At 45.3% G+C, this 19,461-nt stretch overlaps 1 protein-coding gene across 5 annotated transcripts in view; it reads left to right on the top strand.

Moving 5' to 3' along the window:
- Nucleotides 1-19,461, top strand: part of TENM3 (teneurin transmembrane protein 3) — a 1,301,134-nt gene that overhangs the window by 850,608 nt on the left and 431,065 nt on the right. For 2 of the 5 annotated variants that reach the window (XM_055131945.1, XM_055131948.1), the window contains one exon: nt 9,209-9,487. The exons of the other annotated variants lie outside the window; for them this stretch is intronic. In XM_055131945.1, coding sequence (XP_054987920.1) covers nt 9,209-9,487 — 279 coding nt within the window. The remainder of the gene's footprint in view (nt 1-9,208; nt 9,488-19,461) is intronic. 5 annotated transcript variants of the gene reach the window in all.

Raw genomic sequence — 19,461 nt, 5'->3', positions numbered from 1 at the left:
TAAAAACGCTACATGTGGTTTAGTATATACATTATATGTTTTATATATATATGTGATATATGTTATACGTTGCGTGTGTTATGGACTGGAGCGATAGCACAGTGGGTAGGGCATTTGCCTTGTACATGGCCTACCCGGGTTCGATTCCTCCATCCCTCTCAAAATTCCAAGCAAGCTACCGAGAGTATCCCGCCCTCACGGCTGAGCCTGGCAAGCTACCCGTGGCATATTCGATATGCCAAAAACAGTAACAACAAAGTCTCACAATGGAGACGTTACTGATGCCCACTCGAGAAAATCAATGAGCAATGGGACGACAGTGTTACGGTGCTTATAAATGTTATATGTATGTTATTAGATATGTTGGATATGTTATTATACATATGGTATACATATTAAGCCATATGTAGCTAGAGATATTATCTCCCAAGCTAGGGTGATAGCACAGGTAGTGGTGAGTAGCCAGACCCTGGATTCAATCAGTAGTCCCCCCTGCCCCCATAATCCATGTTCCAGCACCTCGAAGCAAAGCCATGGATCCCAGGACACCAGCAGCTGCTGCCCCACCCCAATAAAACAATGAAAAACACCTCTGTTTGACCCCGCAATTAGTGCTCCCCACAAACATGTGAAAACTTGCTTCCATCCCAGCCTGATTCCGCCTAACCTGCAGATGGAGTCAGCAGGACACTAGGGACCCATGAACTGCAGCTGTGCCTGGGAGAGAGTAGGACCCAGTAGGACACAAACCCCGGCATGCTCAGCCAGAGACGGTCTTACAGACATTGTCAAGCGGAGGGGCCCAGAGCACTGACCGTTGGGTCCTGTTTGCTTGAAACAACAGAAATCAGACCCACGGTTGAATGCAGATTAGCCATGCAGGGGCTGGAGAAGTTCTCGGGACATGGTGCACGTGGGCCCCGGGTGATTTTGTTGGCGTTTGTGGTGGACTCCTTTGTAAGAACTCATTCAAGTGTCAGCTAAAGACTCATTTACTCTCCAATGCATAGGCAGTGCCCCTGAACAGTAACTATTTAAAAATTAGGCCTGGGCTGGCAAGAGAGTGCCAAGGTTAAGGCTCTGGCCCCGTGTGTGTGTGTGTGTGTGTGTGTGTGTGTGTGTGTGTGTGTGTGTGTGTGTGTGACAGACGCCCAGTTGGATCAGTGGCACCGTGTGGTCTCGTGAGCACTGCGGGGGGGGGTGATCCGAGAGCACCAAACCCTCCCCCCCAAATTATTTTATTTTATTGCTCGTTTGGGCGCCTCGCCCAGCAACGCTCAGGGGTGATTCCTGGTGGTGATTGGGAAACCATATGGGAATCGAACCCAGGACGGGACAGTCACATGCAAGGCCAACACCCTCCCCACTGTACTATCTCTCTGGCCCCCAAGTTAATTATTTTTAAAAGCCAGATCAGAGCATACAGTTTGCACCAGGCTGAAATTTCACAGGCACTCAGCTTGCCTTCTCTGAACCAGAACCACGTTCCTGGTGAAACCCTCCTCTGCTTTCTCTTCTAGGAAGGGCTGCATAAATGCATGTAGCCAGAAAGATCCCTGGGATATCAGGGATTGAGCCGAGGAGACAGCGGAGAGAGGACGTGGCACTGTGTGTGGCCCTGCCTTTTGCATAGTTTCATCTGGTCCTTTTTCACTCTTCGAGCCAGAAGGAGAGTTGGGGAGAGAGTTTCCTGGCGAAACCATTCCTAAAGTGACTCCTGACTTTTCGGTCTTTCTTTGGCTCTTTGTGCCAGAGAGGTGAAAGAAGGCCATTTCGATGGCTTAAACGAAGAACCAGGGAAGTGGCATGTGTTTTAGCATGTGTTCTTCCGGGTAGGCTGGGACAGATGGAAAAAATAGTGTCTGTCGCCCCTTTCATTGAGACGCTACCGTTCTGTGTTTCTTATCACCGGGCTTGCAATTGCAATGCCGTCCGTCTCATCTTTCCCTGACTCTTGCTCTTGGGGTCGATATTTTTCTAAAAAGTCATTCAACATTGAGACATACTGGAAATGTTAGAGAAAGAATTACATGCTAAAAGGAAAATAAAGGAAAATTTTATCTTGAGGGGCCGGGGAGATATATCTCCACACTTGGTGATACTCAGGGCTTGCTCTTTTTTTTTTTTTTTTGCCACACTTGGTGATACTCAGGGCTTGCTCCTGGCTCTGTGCTCAGGGATCTTGCCTGGCATGACTCAGGAGATCTTATGGGGTGCCAGGGATTGAAATCAGGTTGGCCCTGTGCAAGGCAAGTGCCTTACCTGCTGTACTATATCGCAGGTCCCGGAAAATGCTTTTAATTTTAAAAGACTGAGATTTGGTTTAGTCTTGGATGCCAGTTGGGTGACTAATGGGAAGAAATCCTAGACTTCAAAAGAAGCATGGCCAGATGGTCTGACCATTCAGCACTTACCGCTGCGATGAATCTCCAGTTAGACCCCAAACTTTTCATTTCCCCAGCCTCCCCCTCTCCCTTACCTCTGTCACCAGACAAAAACGAAAGGAATCTGAAATGCTGGGGCGAGCAAACGCCTCAGAAAACAGGGTTTTTGTGAGGAAGACAGAGCCTGAAATGTGGACCAGCTCCACGGGGCTAATCACCCCTGCTCCGAAGTTTATTACTTTTAAATATTAACTACTTAAAGTGATTCATTTGGAGATCAAAATGATTAATCCTGCTCAGTCGCTCTAGCTGTCAGCAGCGAGCTTAGCGGCTTTAGACGGTCGTGTTTACTCAACCCGAAATTTCTGTCCTTACAGACCCAAGTGCAGCCGCTTCATTTCTCATGGTTCTGTTATTCCCGCCTTCCTCTGAGTTCCCCTGCCTTCCAGCCTCCCTGCCTCACAGATATGAACAGTTTGGACCATTCAGCAGGCCAGCGGGGGTGGGGGAGGCGTGTCCTCCCAGCTCTGAGGCCAGCAGGCTTTTTAGATTAACACCCAGAAGGTGCCAGCAGATAGAAAGAGGCTCACATCCCTCCTCAGGGCTCGGTGGGGGGAATCCTTTCCCCCTGCTGTCTGGAGCCCCCAGCTTCCTGCTGAACTTATATCCGGTCCCTTGCCCCGTCACAAACTCTGGAGCCACGCTGGGAAGCGCTGGGGTGAGACTGCTGGTCCACGCCACATCACAGCCTGTTCATCCCAGTGTCTGCCGCCCGGTGACATGCAGAAATCAGCCTCAGTGAGGGAGGCGTGTTCTCCTCCGTGGTGTGACCTTGTTCTAAACGTAGTCACAACTGAGGACAGCCAAGAAACGGACTGAGAAAGAGTCCAGCAGAGAGGGTGCTTGCCTGGCACGCAGCAGCCCAGGATCTATCACCCCTGGCACCTTGGAGGTGAAAACCAATTGAGCATCTATCACCAGGAGTAGACATGGCCTGCGGTCTCTCCAGAGGAGAATCATGGAACCAGAAAAACAAGTGGAGTTCCTTCGAGCTGGGGCCAGGGCTCAAAGGGCCCTTGTACCAACTTTGCATGTGGGCAGTCCAGATTTGAGCACTGGTCACCCGGAGCCCCATCTTCCCTGGTGTGGCCCAGAAGTCAAAGGTGGAGGGGAATGGATGGAGTTACCGATGTGAGCATCCGTCGGGGTTAGGCTTGGAAAGATGATGCTCAAGAGAAGAAGTAAGTCGATAACGGAACATCGCATTCTGCAATATTGCGTTTGGAGAGAGGGGCGTGCTTACAGCTGATGGTGCTCAGGGCTCCCTCCTGGCTTTGTGCTCAGGGGTCACTCCTGGCGGTGCTGGGGGACCATATCCTTAGCGGGGGATTCAGTCGAGGATTCACAGAGAACACAAGTTCTTTAATTCTTGTTCTTTTCTACAGCCCCCAGGGGCTCTTTATTTTCCTTTGAAATGTCCCTCCTTGGAACACGGGAAGTAGGGTGGGGGGGATTCTTTCCTCCTGCCTTGGCCTTTATTACTCTGCTGTCTAGAGCCCCCAGTGTCCTACTGAGCTCATATCCGGTCCCTTGCCACAAGAAGAAGCCAGTTGGAGGAGACAGATGTGGACCCGTGGTTGGCCCAGGCTAGAGAGAGAGAGCGCACGAGGCAGGACAGTGCAGATGTGGGCAGTGATGATCATTTGTACCAGGTTGCTCTGGGGGCTGAGGTTAATGATCCTGGTGGTTGGGAGGTTGTTTGCATGGTTGGTGCATGTATTCCTAGGAGCCAGCGAGCAGGAGGTGTGCTCTAAACGGGTAGCTTGTGCATTACACCTTAATAAGGCCGCTCCTTGAAAGAGGAGGCAGTGAGAAGGGGGGAGAAAGGTGGAAAGGAGAGACAAAGGGAGAGTGAGAGGAATTGTAGGTACTGTAGTCATTAGTTCTTCATAGAATCTCGTTTTCCTATTATTTCCTTTCTTTTCCTTTTCCTTTCCATTTCTTTCTTTTTTGGCCCTGGGGTCATACCCAGCGGCACCCAGATCTTGCTACTGGCTCTGTGCTTAGGGATCACTCCCAGTGAGGCATTTGTGGTGCCAGGGAATCAAACCCAGGTTGGCTGTATGCAAGGCAAGAACGCTACCCACTCAACTATCTCTCTGACACCACCCCACTCTCTTTCCATCTCATACAAAAGAGCATAGATCTTGGTGAACACCCCTCTGCTTTGCACCTTTGAGAAGCTCTTCCATGTTCTGATCACGAGAAAAAAGCCAAGAGCAAGCCCTTTGTTCAGACCCCCACCTTTTTCTGAAACCACCGTTTCTTTTTTTCCATCTGCGTTGCGTGCATTTGTTCTCCTCCGCCTGGTCACAAATCCCTCACTCATATTTCCCCCCCTGGGAACCTTTCCAGATCATACAATCTACCTGGGTTGTGTTTTTTTCTGTTTATCTTGGATAGATTGTCAAATTTATGAGTGTCATAAAAGCAAAAGGCCTCTTCTCATCCAAGCTAGCTTTGCCCTTTAATCACAATGAATTTCATCCTCGGGTATCCTTTTGTCTGGCTACAATTTATCGTCTTGGTCCAGTTTCAAACTGTAACGGGAAGCTCTCCGGGTTGGCCCTGCTGATCACAAGGAACCTGCAAAAGAGAAAGGCTTCTGTGGTTCATCTTCGCCAAATATGATTAACACAGAGATTAGAGAAGCAAACGAAGGCAAATGCAAGGGTGCCATTGCAAAGAGCAGGCCTGAAGAAACGCTGAGAAGAAAGAATCACTGGAAGTCAGAGTGATTTGAAGCGAGATGACCACATTGTAAGCCTGGTCCAGAAGCATCTCTTCAGCCTTTCCTTGCCTTTCTCTTTCCACTCCTCTGGGTTGGCTTCAAGCAGCCGCCCAGGTAGCTCATCTTCCAGAAACCCTGAGTTATCTCCACCAGCTGCCTCTTCTCCCGATCTGGAGAAATCTTTCTTCTCTGCCTCTTCCCTTCATTTCTTTAAACTGCAGAAACACAGCACACCTTGCTAAAATGGGGCTGAGTTGTAAAAAAATCATTGAACAGATCAATTTATTCTAGATAAACAGCTAACTCACTCCAGGATGTGCATTTAAAAAAAAAGGGGGGGGTTGTCCCATTTGAAAAGTAAGAAATTTTAAGCACATGAGAATGAACAGCAATAGAATTTGAAGCACCAAACAGGTCTGGATATTTGGATATTTGGGGGTGAAGAGAGGGCAGAAATCAACATTGTTGGTTGTCTGGCTCTTCAGCAGGGATTTGACGAGGAACCTCTCACCATCCTCTAATCATACATTTTTTTTCTCCTGATTATTAATTACAATAGTCTTGGTGAGCTTGTTTTTAAAAAATTATTTCTTTTTATCCACCATGATATACAAAGCCAAGAGAGTTTACAAAAGAGAGTTTCAGGCATTTATTATTCCAACACGATACCCACCATCAGATCAGCGACTTCCACTAATGACCCAAAGCTAGATTTAAAATATCATTTTTCATGTCATAAATTAGCTTTTTTTCTGGGGGAATGCCACATGCTGTGATGTTCAGCACTCACTCCCAGCTCTGTGCTCAGGGATCACTTCTGGGCAGTGTTTGGGAGAAAATATACGGTGTAGAGGGTTGAACAGGGGTCAGCCACATACAAGGCAGGTGCTTTACCCTCTGTACTATCTACCTGGCCCCACAAATCAACTTAAAATCAAGGCATCATAGCCTGGAAAGATGGGAAATGTGAGCAGTGAAGGGACAAGAACGGTATGAGTAAGTGGCTTCAACTTGAGGGCATCTTTTACTCTCAGAAACAGAAGCAATCTTTCATTGGACGATAAAAAAATCTGCTGGAAACCTTGCTGCTTGCTCTCGTGTTCCTGAAATCTCTCTTTGAAACTTTCATTGCCTTGTTTCAGCTGTAGTTTAGGCCCCATAATTAACAACAGCATCAAGGATGATGTTTTGAGATACGAAGTTACTGTCCTTTGACCACCCCCAAAGTGTACCAGACAGCCCCCCACACACACTCTGTCCCTTCAGTCCCTTCTGAACAATCACTTCCTTCCTCCCTGTCCCCGTTCTGCCACTTCTCGGTAATCTCAGTTTTATGATCCAAAGGCGGAATGTTGGACCTCATTGATTAGCGTTTGTTCTCTCCTGAGAGTTTAGTACCAGGGCTACGGGGTGTTGCAGATGGCTATCGAGGCACTGTAGGCTCCCCCCAAGCCCCCAGCATCCCCAGTGGGGGCCGAAAAATCGAAAACAAAGAGTTTAGACACAGGGATGAAGAGGGCCAGATGTTAAAGGTGGGGGTGGGGGTCCACAGCACACCGGAGGGCTGGTGTCATGGCTGTGTATTCGCAAAGTGCCCCGTGTTTACATACCTGGATAACAAATAATAAAGATTGTGGTTTTCTGCTTTCTTTCACCTCATAGATTTTTTGCATCAAAATGAAAACAGAGTGAAAAGTCAATAACGTGGAAAATGTTTTAAGTTCCAGTTCAGAGATTAGAATGGGATTTCTGACTGTCTTTTAACTTCCCTCTGACTTTTCTCTGCCAGTCTTGGCAGCTCCCCAAATAGACAAAAGCTGCAAGCACTCTTATCCCTCATTTTCACCTTTTAAAAATAAGTCCCTAGTCTTATTTTGGAAAGATGATGATTGAGGGCAGTAGTTAACTGTTTTAAATATTTCTCCCTGTCTGCATTTTAAAATGCAACATATAAATAACAGAGGGTACATTCTTCCATGGCGATTTTGTATACAGCTGAGGACTGTTTCGTTTTGTGGGCCACACCCGGTGATGCTTAGAGCTTTCTCCCGACTCTGCACTCGGGGATCATCTCTGTTTTGGGGAAACATGCATGGTGCCAAGGATGGAACCCAGGTCAACGGCATGCAAGGCAGGCAAGCACCCACTCCACTCCACTATCTCTGCAGACGACATTTTAATTTAAATCTTACTTTTCTAAGTATCTTGCTTGCTAATTACTTAGAAGATACAGAGTATTGTTAGTTACAATACTCTGTCTTCCTTCATAAAGCTTGCCTACTTTCTCAGACCTCAAGGGCCTTGTCTGGGTTTTTTTTTTCCTCTCTCTCTCATTTTTTTTTCTGCTACTGCCTCTTTTTTATCATACATTTTGGGATTCAGATACTTAATCACACCTCTCTGATAAACCCAGTTTAATTTGTAGCTAATGGCAGTGACAGGTTTTAATTCGGTATGAATGTCATTGTTGGAATCCACAGGAAGTCTGACCAAGATAAAGCTGATTCCACTTCTGATGTGGCTACAGAAATAGCGCATTGACCCATATTAGTTAAAATGTGCTAAGGGCTAGAGATACGAACATTGTTCCTCCCCCCTAAGTTTGTTTTATTATGCATTTTGCTAGATTTATTTCCGGGAAGAGTCAGCCTGCTAGTATTTTCTCACGCACGTTTTATAACACCCGTTTTGGAAAAAATAGAATGTGTGTTAGTTCTTGTATCATGATGCTTAGAGTTCATAGAGGTAAGAGAAGGAAGGAGGAAAAGGAATGCTGAATAATAGAAAAGCTCTAATATTCTTAAAAGGTTGGGCTTCTCTGATTGCATCTGGGTCCATCCCTGTGGAGTGTTATTCTTCAGTGGGATTTTGATTCAGTCCCTAAATCTCAGGCTCTACCATGTCCACAAGAGTCAGAAAAATCAAACCACAGATCCCCATGCAAACATTTTACTCTGCTCATCCATGGTATTATAAAACATGTGAGGTCTCAGGAATAAATACGGGAGCAGAAAAGTCATTCATAACTGCAGTCATTTTAAAGTGTCACCTAATTTAAACACTTGGCTTTAAGTGATTTTAGTGCCATGAGTTTTATTATGCTCAATTTATTAGGGAAGACTTGAGGGGGTCACAGCCATTTATTTTTCAGGGGCCTGGATTTTATCATTAATTTTTAAATACATAGTACTCCCACTTTATTTTTAGAGTACACCTTATTTGAACACCTCCCCCCCCCAAAAAAAAGAAAATAAAAACACCTGATTTACAGTGATCAATACAGATATATTTCCAGGTATTTATTGAAGCCTGAGGTGTAGAAAGACAAATGACTGCAAAGGTCTGCTCCAAAATTGAGTTGATATGTGTGCAAACACACACACACACACACACACACACACACACACACACACACACACACACAGAGCTCCAGACACCCAGCTACATCCTTCTGCCAGGCCTTGTTAAAGGGCTGAGGCTACAGTACAGGTCCCTCAAAGAGCTGATGAGGCTAGTTCCCGAGTCTTGAGGAACACCTGCTTCCTTCCCCCCCAAATGTCATCTGCATGGGACACTGGACCCCAGGGACTAGAGCCCAGATGCTGAAGACCATGGCCAGGCCCACGGCTCTCACAAGCAGAGTAAACAGCATGGAAGAGCTAGAACTCCCTCTGGGCTGGTGTTCCCGGGGCTGCCCATCACTCTGATGGGGCTGCTGAGCCCCAACAGTGGACAGAGGAGCCCTGAGTAGTGGGGGTGGACGGAAAGCCCTGGGTGAGTCCCTCCCTCGTTTTCCAGAATGCCTTCCGGACCGCCCCCCTCCACAACCCGACCCCCGCCACCGCTTGCTCCATACCAGCCGTGCCTTATGGAAAATTCCAGAATGCTTGACTGTTGTTTGCTTTGGAGAGAGTCTCTCTCTCTCTCTTTTTTTTAAGAAGATAATTAATTAATTAATTAATTAATTGATACATGAAGTCTACCTCTCCACCGCCTATACTCACTAGCTGTTATATTTTCTCCCCCTAATTAGGACAGAATTTTACCCTAAGGCAGTTAGGAGTGTGTGAACCAGCAAGTCGAAGAGGACTGGCCTTTTGTGCGGAAATGGGGCTCCCCCACAGAGGTTACTCTATCAGCGCAGGGTCAGACGCTGATACTGAAAATGAAGCAGTGATGTCCCCAGAGCATGCCATGAGACTGTGGGGCAGAGGGGTCAAATCGGGCCGCAGCTCCTGCCTCTCCAGTCGCTCCAACTCAGCCCTCACACTGACGGACACGGAGCATGAGAACAAGTCTGACAGTGACAACGGTAAGTCCCGCTTTAAGTGCCACTTGGTTCCCCCGCCGGGTTCTGGTGGCCTGTTCTTCTCTTCTCCTTCTTCCTCTCCTTCCTGCTCCTTCTTCTTTGGGTCGTCATGGAGTCCAACTCAAGAAATGAATGTCCTTGGATCTTGCTTTTTAATTCCCAGTCTCCCCACCCTCCCTACTTTAGGGGAAGGGGGACAAGAATCAACATTGGGCCTCGGATGGGCTAAATGACGCAAGTGTTTTATGATGTATTTTCTGTAAGCTGAAAAAAAAATGTAATCATCTTTGGCATAACTCCCCCTCCCCCCCAAAAAAGAGCTATATCTTGGATTGTGTTGCCTGTTTGCCTGTGTGATGTCATCAAGCAAATGGTGATAACGGGCATCTCAGAGGCAGCTTGCAATCAAAGATGTCTTTGTAGATTTTGCTTGAAGATACCTCAAAGAAGTTGCAGAATCTGAGAATGGAAGAGTGAGTACACAGAATAGTTCATTACCAGGGCTCCGGTGATTGAAGAACAAATTTGATCCCGCTTTAAACTTGCGAGTTGATGAGAGCAATTGAAATCTTGGTCAAAGGGGGGGAGGGGGGAAGGAGCACGGTCTTTGATGTGCTTTGGGGACTGGATTATTATGCAATTAAATGCATGCACACAAAAATGAGATTTTAGCATATCCAAATAGCAGCAGTTCGTACGGTAAGAAAAATATTTTTATACATTATTAGGGGTTCCCCCTCCCCCTGCCTATTGCTAGTGCAAGATAATAATAATAATAAAAAAGCTCATTTATATGCAATAGTAGATTTAAAAGAAAACTTAATTTTTAGTCAGTGTTGCTTCTAGGAAAAATTGGAGCATCAGTACCAGCGTGCCAGACAATGAAAACACATTTCTCCTTCAGCATGTAATATTAACACTACGCTTGCTACTTTCATCTCATTATTAATGCCATGTGTACACGATGCATCAAAATACAACGAGGAAATTAAAATGGGAGAATTGCATGGCCTTTGAAAAGAAAGATGGTTGCTTTACTGATAAGATTTCATCTCTGTTATTTATTGAGCAACTTTGTCAGCCTTTGCTTTGTAACAGGAAAGCCAGTTTAGGGTCTGTTTTCCGTTTTCAGCCATGGGCCCAAATGAAGTGGCATCTAGAGCTTCTCGTCCCGTGGCCTAGTTTTGGCCATTTCCTTCTGTGCGTGCTAACGCCAGCCTCAAATCAATAAAAGCCGTGTTTGAGATAGGACATTCCAATGCATGGAGCCAGAGTGGAGACTAATTAATAATCAGCCCTCCCGATGTTTGTTTTGGGAGGGTCAGATTTGGAGGAGGCGAGCTGTAATACAGCCCCAAACAAGGAACAAAGACCTTCTTCGGGACAAAAGATTAGAATCTGGCTGCCAGCTTCACTTGAGCTGATCCATTCAGCTCAGTAAAACGTGTGTTTATATCTATTTTCATTGTGAATTCAGGAATCATTAACCTTAAGTACAGGCGGCTGGGCATAAACTTGGCTTCTCATCCATCCATCCATCCGCGTCTCTGCATAACACTGAGTAATGGCACATTCCACGGTCATATTACGATGTAGCATTTGGCATTTTATTTTGCTACAAGATAGGATATCATTTTTGATGGTTAGTGAAAGGAAAGAGAAGAGAAGAAGTTCGCCGCTGCTGTTCTGCTCATAGATTGTCCATACCCATATCTCGAGTCAATTTTTTTGCCCAGGCAAAAACCTTTGTAGCATCTCTCTCTCTCTCTCTCTCTCTCTCTCTCTCTGAAACAAACGTATTTTCATCATGCATCTCTACCGGCACAATAGAAAATAATCGTTATTATTTTTTTAAGATGCTCTATCTGGCAATTCTGTCCCACAGTGTATGCCTGGCATTTCTTCTTCTTCGCAGAAAATATAAAACTTCTAACTTAGTAACCTTCTAATAATGATCTACTATATCACCATGATAGTGAAGAGCAGGGCGTGAGGTGTGTGGATCTCCCACCCCACCGCCCTCTTTTGTCTGCCTGGATAATGATGAGCTTGTTCTCTGGGAACTGCCAAGGCCTGTCCTAAGTATTGACTAAGCAAGGAAAGTGGCAGGTTTTTTCTTACCTTTCTCCAAACTGGCGGTTGTGAAGCAGAATGAAGGGAGACAGGAAGAGGGCGAAAGGGCCTTGCCGCGAAATTCAGAACATTTGGTAGCATTTGTTGAGAGTAAACAGAGCAGCCAAGTGAAGAGGATAAAGTGTCAAAAACAATGTTTGTTGAGCTGGGCAAATTGATGCTTAAACTTCTGTTTACTCTTTCTCCAAGATTTGGCTCTGGTTGTTTTTTGAAACAACATTTTGATGGTCTAAGAACTCCCAGTGAAGTCAGCTTAGGAAAAAATTTAATAAGGGGCTAGAGAGATAGTACAGCAGGTAAAGCATTTGCATTGCATGCAACTGTCCCAGGTTCGATTCCCGGCACCCTGCCAGGAGTGAGCCCTGAGCACAGAGCCAGGAATAAGCCCTTAGCACTGCTGTGTGTGGCAGATCATAAGAGGATGTAAAATTGGTGAGACATCTATAAGAATACAGGATATTTCATAACTACTACACTATAGCCAGAGGAACATACCTGATTGATTTCTGAGTTTTTAATGTTTAGCTATGGAAGAGCCTGGCAAGCTCCCCATGGCATATTCAATATGCCAAATACATTAACAATAACAGGCCTCATTTCCCTGACCCTTAAAAGAGCCTCCAATCATTGGGAAAAACGAGTAAGGAGAGGCTGCTAAAATCTCAGGGCTGGGACGAATGGGGACGTTACTGGTGCCCGCTCGAGTAAATGGATGAACAATGGGATGACAGTGATACAGTGAATGCTTAGCTGAGAAGGAGCAGGGTTTCATAGAAACTAAACTAATGACAGTGAGAACTGGGGAGCTTCATTTGGGAAGTACATAGCAGATTTCAGAGTTTTGCATCATGTAATTTTTTTTAAAAAAAGATGATTGCTCGTTCTTCTGATATTAAAAAAAAAAAACTACCCAAAAACCTATTGTTCCCTATTTCCTGAAGTAAAACCAGACCAAAATTTATAATACATACCTGGTCTTCTAACATGTTTACAATAAAGTGTCTCAAAACTGTTGTATATTTTTGCAATTATTGCTACTTCTACTCAAATATTTCTAACATCAAATTGCAAAAATAATTGAGTCCAGGTTTTCTTTATTGTGCTAACCTTAAAAAGATCATTTGTTTTCCAGTTATGTTTTATAACTTTCTTTTTGGATGTCCATTATTTTTGCTGTCGAAGACAATTCCCTTTGGTCCTAGTTTGAGATGTATCTATGGGAGCTCTATTTTATCCTTTATAGGTCAAAACAAAAAGAACTTAAGTAACCTAACTCACCAAAACAGACCTAATTTAGGAGCCACAAAAGAACTTGTTTTCTTCTGGTTTAGCCTGGGAGTTTTCTTTGACTCTTTCCATTATTTGAATTAACTGTGAATAAGAACTGTTTTCCCCTAGGGGAGAAAAATGTTATTCAACTTAGGTAAATTATGCAAGTAGAATGCCTGATGTGCTAGAACTTCAAAGTAGAGTTTAGCTATTAAAGGGGATTAGGTTTCATTTATTTATTGATAAAGAGGCCAACAGTTCAAGTTAAGAAGGCGCTAGGACCCCCATGAGGCTAATGACATTTTGATGGGCTGATATTCTCAGGAAGGAAAAAAGAACATTCGGACCCCATCACATGTCTCCACATTAGGGGAGACGCCAAACAAGTGATAAACAATAGTCTTCTACCCAGCCCCATCTTCACTGACCATAGGGATTTGAAGAGGAAAAAGCAGGTTGTGGGGGGAGTGGGGAGTTGTCTCGTCTACAGCATTTCCTAGGCAAGCTCAAATGTTCATCTTCTTGCAAATTCTGGACCCGGGAAGTCCTTTCTTAGTAGATATTGATTGCTGTCATCCCCCCTTGGTCTCTGTGGTCCTCAGTCAGCTGCCTGACGCCAGAGCAGACCATGGAAGGGCGGTGACCGGGTCTGCAGAGCTTCTAGTGGGCTGTGGAGAGTTTGCCACATCAATGAGATGCCCCCAATCAAAGCCAGATCGCTGGTGAGGCTGGGGACCTGGAGGGCTGTTTCCCATCTCTGATGGATTGCTTCACGACCGTTGCCTGGATCCGCTTTCCACTTTTACAAGCACCTGATCTCAAACCTTTTATATAACTTCACAAAACTTTCATACAATGTCACCAAAACACAGAGATAGCATATAGTGGGGAAAATTCAAATATTTGAATATACATACAAAAATTGAGTCTGATATACCTTAATGTCTGATACTCTATGTTGTGTTAACTGTGCACGGTAGAGCCTGGCAAGCTCCCCGTGACGTATTCGATATGCCAAAAAAAAAAAAAAAACCACAGTAACAATAACAGGTCTCATTCCCCTGACCCTGAAAGAGCCTCCAGTGGTTGGAAAAGACGAGTGAGGAGAAGCTGCTAAAATCTCAGGGCTGGGATGAATGGAGATGTTACTGATGCCCGCTCGAGTAAATTGATGAACAACACGATGGCAGTGATACAGTGACAGTGATCTCAATCCCAAAGATCTCTTGAAATGTCCAGAACAAAGGACCCCTTCCCCCTCTGCCCTTAAAAACACCACCACCCAAAACTTTTTAAGATGGTTGGTGTGTGCATCTACACTGCCGCTCACACTCCCAGCATCCCTGAGCCCAGATCCTCCTTTGCCATCCTACAAGTGTGTGCGCCCAAGGAGAGCCTGGCTCTGGACTCACCCCAGTCTGGGTTCCAGTCCACCCCTGTCGGGCCCAAGGCGCTCCCCACTGGGATTACCTATTATTCCCGTTCCCATCGTCTCCATTCTTTGCCTTCTACTTGGTGACTTGTACCAACTTGGTCAAACTGTACCTGTTCTACGAGGTGTACCATTCTCCCACCTTCTGCCTGCCTCTGTGGCCACCTGGCACCCCTTGAAAAGCAACGCCCACCGACAGTAGACTGGCCAGGAGGCCTTAGCCACGCCACTGCCTCTTGATTTGCCACCTTCCGGTGGGCAGGAAAGGAGATGGTCTTGGGCGAGTCAACCATCCGCGTTTTGCTGTCTCCCACCTGGATGACCCATTTAATCTTCCAGGACTGCAGTTTCCAGAAGGGTGAAAGCAAGAGAAAAATGGACCAGTAAGTCTAGAGTTTGTCCAGGGTGGTGATGAGATGGACAGACGCAGTCCCCGCGGTGCCTGGGTGGAGGGCATTCCAAAGAGCCGTGCGCTGCTTCTCTGAGCCTGGTCTGTGTGTGGGGGGGGAGGGGAGAGCAAGCTCTCCTTCCGGACTGGTTGTGACCATGAAGTCTGGCCAGCAGGATGAAGGCCTGCAGAGTCCTGGCCCGTGGCAGGCCCCCTCTGCTGCGTGGCCACGCGGGGGTTTGTACATTTAACAGACTGGCGGGGAGGCGTGCTCTCCTTCAGCAAAGGGCCTGGTAATGGGCAGCCTCTGGAATGTCTGCCTCCCCTTCCTCCCCTCTCCTCTCTTTCTCCCCAACCCCACATTCCTTTTCATTTACTGTAATTAAATGGCTGTACATTGACTGGTGCCGATAATTAGGCGGATGGCAGAAGACTTCAAAGTCTTTCTGCGTTTCTTCCCCCTCCTGGCCAAAGGAAATTTCAAAAGTAGTGTTTCCCTCCCAGGCATGTTGCTTAGACAGCCAGTCAATTAAAAGGCAATTTCACTGATGCTCATCAGTTCACACAATAAAATAAATCATTCCTGGAAGGCTTTATTTCTCACCTGGGGTGTGAGCCAGGGACCTGATGGAGAACCTCGCTGATGCCACAGGACTTGTGAGTGATGCTCGGAAGGAAAGGCTAATTCGGCTTTAACAAAGGGCTTTGGGTATCCACTGGCCATTTTTAAGGGGACGAATAACAGTGCCCGAGTTCTGCTTGGTAGAACTCAAATCTAGCTCCTTGGAGGAGTCCTTTGAAATGGAAATTTTTTAAGTGTCTGCTTTGAGGGTGGAGCAAATTGGGAAGTTGAGTTCCTGACCTGCAGACAGATTCCTCCACCAGTGGTTGGAGGAGACATGTGTCTGTCCGCCACTCTGCAGAGAACCTTGGCTGCTTTGCCATCGAATGACCTAGACAGGCCAACATGTTCTCCGAAAGAGGGTACCTGATGCGACTCCATCTCTCTCTGAGCAGTTGTGAGCTGGCGTGAGACGGGACGTGGGAACTCTGATAGCTGTTCAATTACCCATTAATTCTAGGACTGTCGGGGAGGGACTGCCAGGGGCATTGAAGCTCCCTGTTATGTACCTACTTGGGTTGCGTCCAGCAGGGGCTCAGATGTCATTTCTCCCAGGGTGCTCTGCACAAAGAGGATAATAGTCAAGTTTCCTGAAGATAATTTGCAGAGCCGTGGATTATTTTTGCCTCACTAGCCTAGTTCAGTTCCTTCCACTCTGTCCATGAGCCTCGCAGACTACTTTGGAAATTGATTGTAGAATTAAGATGGAATTTCATTGCTGCAAGAAATAAATGGTATTTCAGTGTTATTCTAATTTTATGAGATTCTATTACACACACTAAACTATAGCTTGGATATAAATTCCATTAGGGGCATTCTTCTGGCATGGAATGGTCAATTCTGGCATGTTCTACGGCTGTAAATTTTATTTTATGTTTTAGGCACTCTGGGCTGTCAAAAGTAGCGAAAGTAATATGTTGGCGTGCTTATTAAATCAAACTCAGAATTAAAATGCTGCCTTGCCAAATAGAGTCCAATCATTTCTAATATATGAAAATAATTACATTGTCTTGATATTTATAGTTTACTCAGCCTCTTGTCATTCTTTGAGCAAAACTTTCGGTAGAGTCCTTTGAGCAAAGTAACTTAGAATTTAAATAAATTTTCTAAAACTAATGCGATGAATCTGAATTTAGAAGCCCTTGAAGACTATTACCATTGTTGTTTTCACTTCCACGCTTCCATACATTTATATTTCCATTCTAGGAAAATTTTCAGAACCTTTTGGCAGCTTGCTACTCTACATAAGTGTTGCTATTTCTATTAACTCAAATTTGTAAGTTTTGTTTTGTTTTGATTGTTCTCAGTATATGGCATGTATATACTATCTCTAAATTAGGCTATAGAATTAGAATTATAGTAAAGCTGTTTCCATTAATTAAGGAGCAGAGAAATAGAGAGTGGGTTGGGTGCTTCCCTTGCGCATGACTATCCCCGGTGTCAGATTCTATCCCCTGCATCCCATATCCCACATCCCATATTCCCTGCAGCCCTGAGTCAACCAGGAGCCAGAAATGACGCCTGAGGCTAGAGCCAGGAGTAAGACGTGAGCACTCCTGGGTGTGGCCCCTCCAAACAACAAAACAAATGGTTCCATTTATAAGTTGAAGCATAGCAGATGCTGAATCAGGTCTATTGGTAAAATTATCACTGAAATAGAAAAATTAAGTGTTAGAGCCACAGAATCTGGGTTTGTTTGCCGTTCTGAGAAGAAACCGAGCTTCGAGAACATTGTTCTTTGCAGTCACAGAAGCTGAAAACAAAAGAAAGTTTACGTGGGACTTTCCAAGATTGATTTCTTATTTAGCCTCTCAACTAGGTGTTCCCTCAGTGAGTCATGAATGCCAACTAGCGTACCAGCTCCCGGAAGAACAAAAACAAGTTATATTTAGTCTTAAACTCACAGGTTTGTTGCACCAACAGGCTTGTAGAGGCTGTGATTGTGATTGGAGCTTTTTATTTTTTACTTTATTTATTTTTATTGAATCACCGTGAGATACACAGTTACGAAGCTATTTATGGTTGGGTTTCGGTCATACAATGTTCCAACACCTGTCCCATATGAAATACTAGTGTATATTTCCCACTACCAGTGTCCCCAGTTTCCCTACCACTGCCTCCCCGCCCCCGCACACACACAAGCCCCCTCACCCCCACCTGCCTCTGTGGATTTTAAAGTACAAAGCCAGTCAGCCCAGCACAGGTTGTTACCAAGAGGGTTGGGAAAAGTGTTTGGTCTTGGAAGAGGGCAGTGGAACCCAGAACCTGTAGGACCCATAGAGTTTCAGGATATAGATAAAGCGGCAAAGAAAACAGTGGAAAATTCCAGTGGCTCTTCAAGGCACCTCAGCTGTTGGGTGCCTAGAGTAGGGTGTGTGTGGCAAGGAGCTGAGAGCGGAGTGTAGGCATTTTGCCCTAACCCTAGACAACTTTGTTCAGGGCCTTTGTGGCTCTGGTGAGCCATTTGTGAGACATTTGCCTGTCCATCGTGGGAGGCTTTGGAAGATTTTCCTGTGAAGGAAGATCATGCCCCTATTTATATTTTACAGAGTCTTGGGAAAGCCAACTAGAGCGTTGGCTGGCATTCCCACAGACCTGGTCCTCCACGCCAGCCCTGCACAGACTTCCGCTGCTGAAGCTGTGCCTGAGTGGGTAAATAATAGACTTGGTGATCCAACGGGAAAGCAGATTGGCCATTTAGCTACTCTTATAATTATCGAGCTGAGAAAACATCCAAGGTTGAACCGAGTCAGGAGGGGAGAGGGAGGCTGATTCAGATCAATTCAAGACTTGATTAGTTCATCGTTTTCAGCTTAAGGAGAAGGAAGGCAGGTGAGGAAACCATTCAAAATGGAAGACAGCAACATGGTGCCTTACCAGCTATTTATTCCAAAGTGCAACTGAGGAAAGAGGGTGGTAACTCCTGGGGAGGGCAGAGCGTGGATATATTTAGATGGAAAGCCATTTCAGTGTCCTCATAAAGAAAAAGAAGTCATAATATAGTCAAGAGAAGGTTGAGATTAAGAGCGAGATGAATCCTCTGGCCTCTGAGAGATCAGGACCCAAGGGCACCCTTAGACAATAAATTAAATTATAATTATAAATTTAGAAATTATAAACCGCTGTGGATTGCTTCAAACTTTCACAAGGCATTTTTCCTCTTACATCTTGTGTATGCAATTCATTTTACTTTGCTCCAGAAAATATCTCCTTTTAAGAGGTACAGTTCTGTCAACTATCGAAACCATAGCAAATTTCAAGTCAGTGGCTCTGGTATATATAAATGATATTTGATAGCATTTAGGACCCATGTGACCTGAGTCTGTGGTGGAAAGTTCTTATTCTTAAAGTGATCCTTTGAGAAACATAGTCTAGAGGATAGGGCACTTGCCTTTCATGTGGTCAATGCAGGTTTGATCCTGGCACCACGTATATTACCTGCCAAGAATGATCCCTGAGCACAGAACCAGGAATATGATCCAAACACAGCCTGCCTGGAGTGTCCAAAAGCAAAGCTAAACGAAACAATTATACTTTACATAAAAACGCTGAACATTCTTTAAAAAAGCACATACAGGGTCTAATGAAAAATTGGCAGTTAGCATCTTCGGAGGCTGAACTCATGAGATTGCGCCTAGCAGACAATTATATTAGAAATTCCTAGTTTTCTTGATTGTTGATTTATGTGATCAGGCAAATGTGTGTTCTTTGTTTGCTTTGGGGCCATACCAGGCAGTGCTCTGAGGCTATTCCATGTTCTGTGCTCAGGAGTGACCCTTGGACGTGCTCTGGGAACCACATGTGGTGCCAGAGATGTGAACTGGAGTCATTCATACGCAAGGCGAGCACCTTCCCTTCTGTACAATCTCTCTGGCTCCTTATATGTAATTTTTTAAAAATACAAAAGCGTGGGCTGGAGCGATAGTACAGCAGATTGGGCGTTTGCCTTGCACGCGGCCGACCCGGGTTCAATTCCCAGCATCCCATATGGCGCCCCCGAGCACTGCCAGGAGTAATTCCTGAGTGCATGAGCCAGGAGTAACCCCTGTGCATCGCGTGGTGTGACCCAAAACGCAAAAGAAAAAAATAAAAGTGTTTAAAAACTTTTAAAATAAAACATCAGTTTTGAATGA

This window comes from Sorex araneus, chromosome 1 (genome assembly GCF_027595985.1).
Source record: "Sorex araneus isolate mSorAra2 chromosome 1, mSorAra2.pri, whole genome shotgun sequence".
Taxonomy (NCBI): Eukaryota; Metazoa; Chordata; class Mammalia; order Eulipotyphla; family Soricidae; genus Sorex; species Sorex araneus.
Note: the sequence above shows the minus strand (reverse complement) of the source record. Positions and strands in the feature narration are given on the sequence as shown.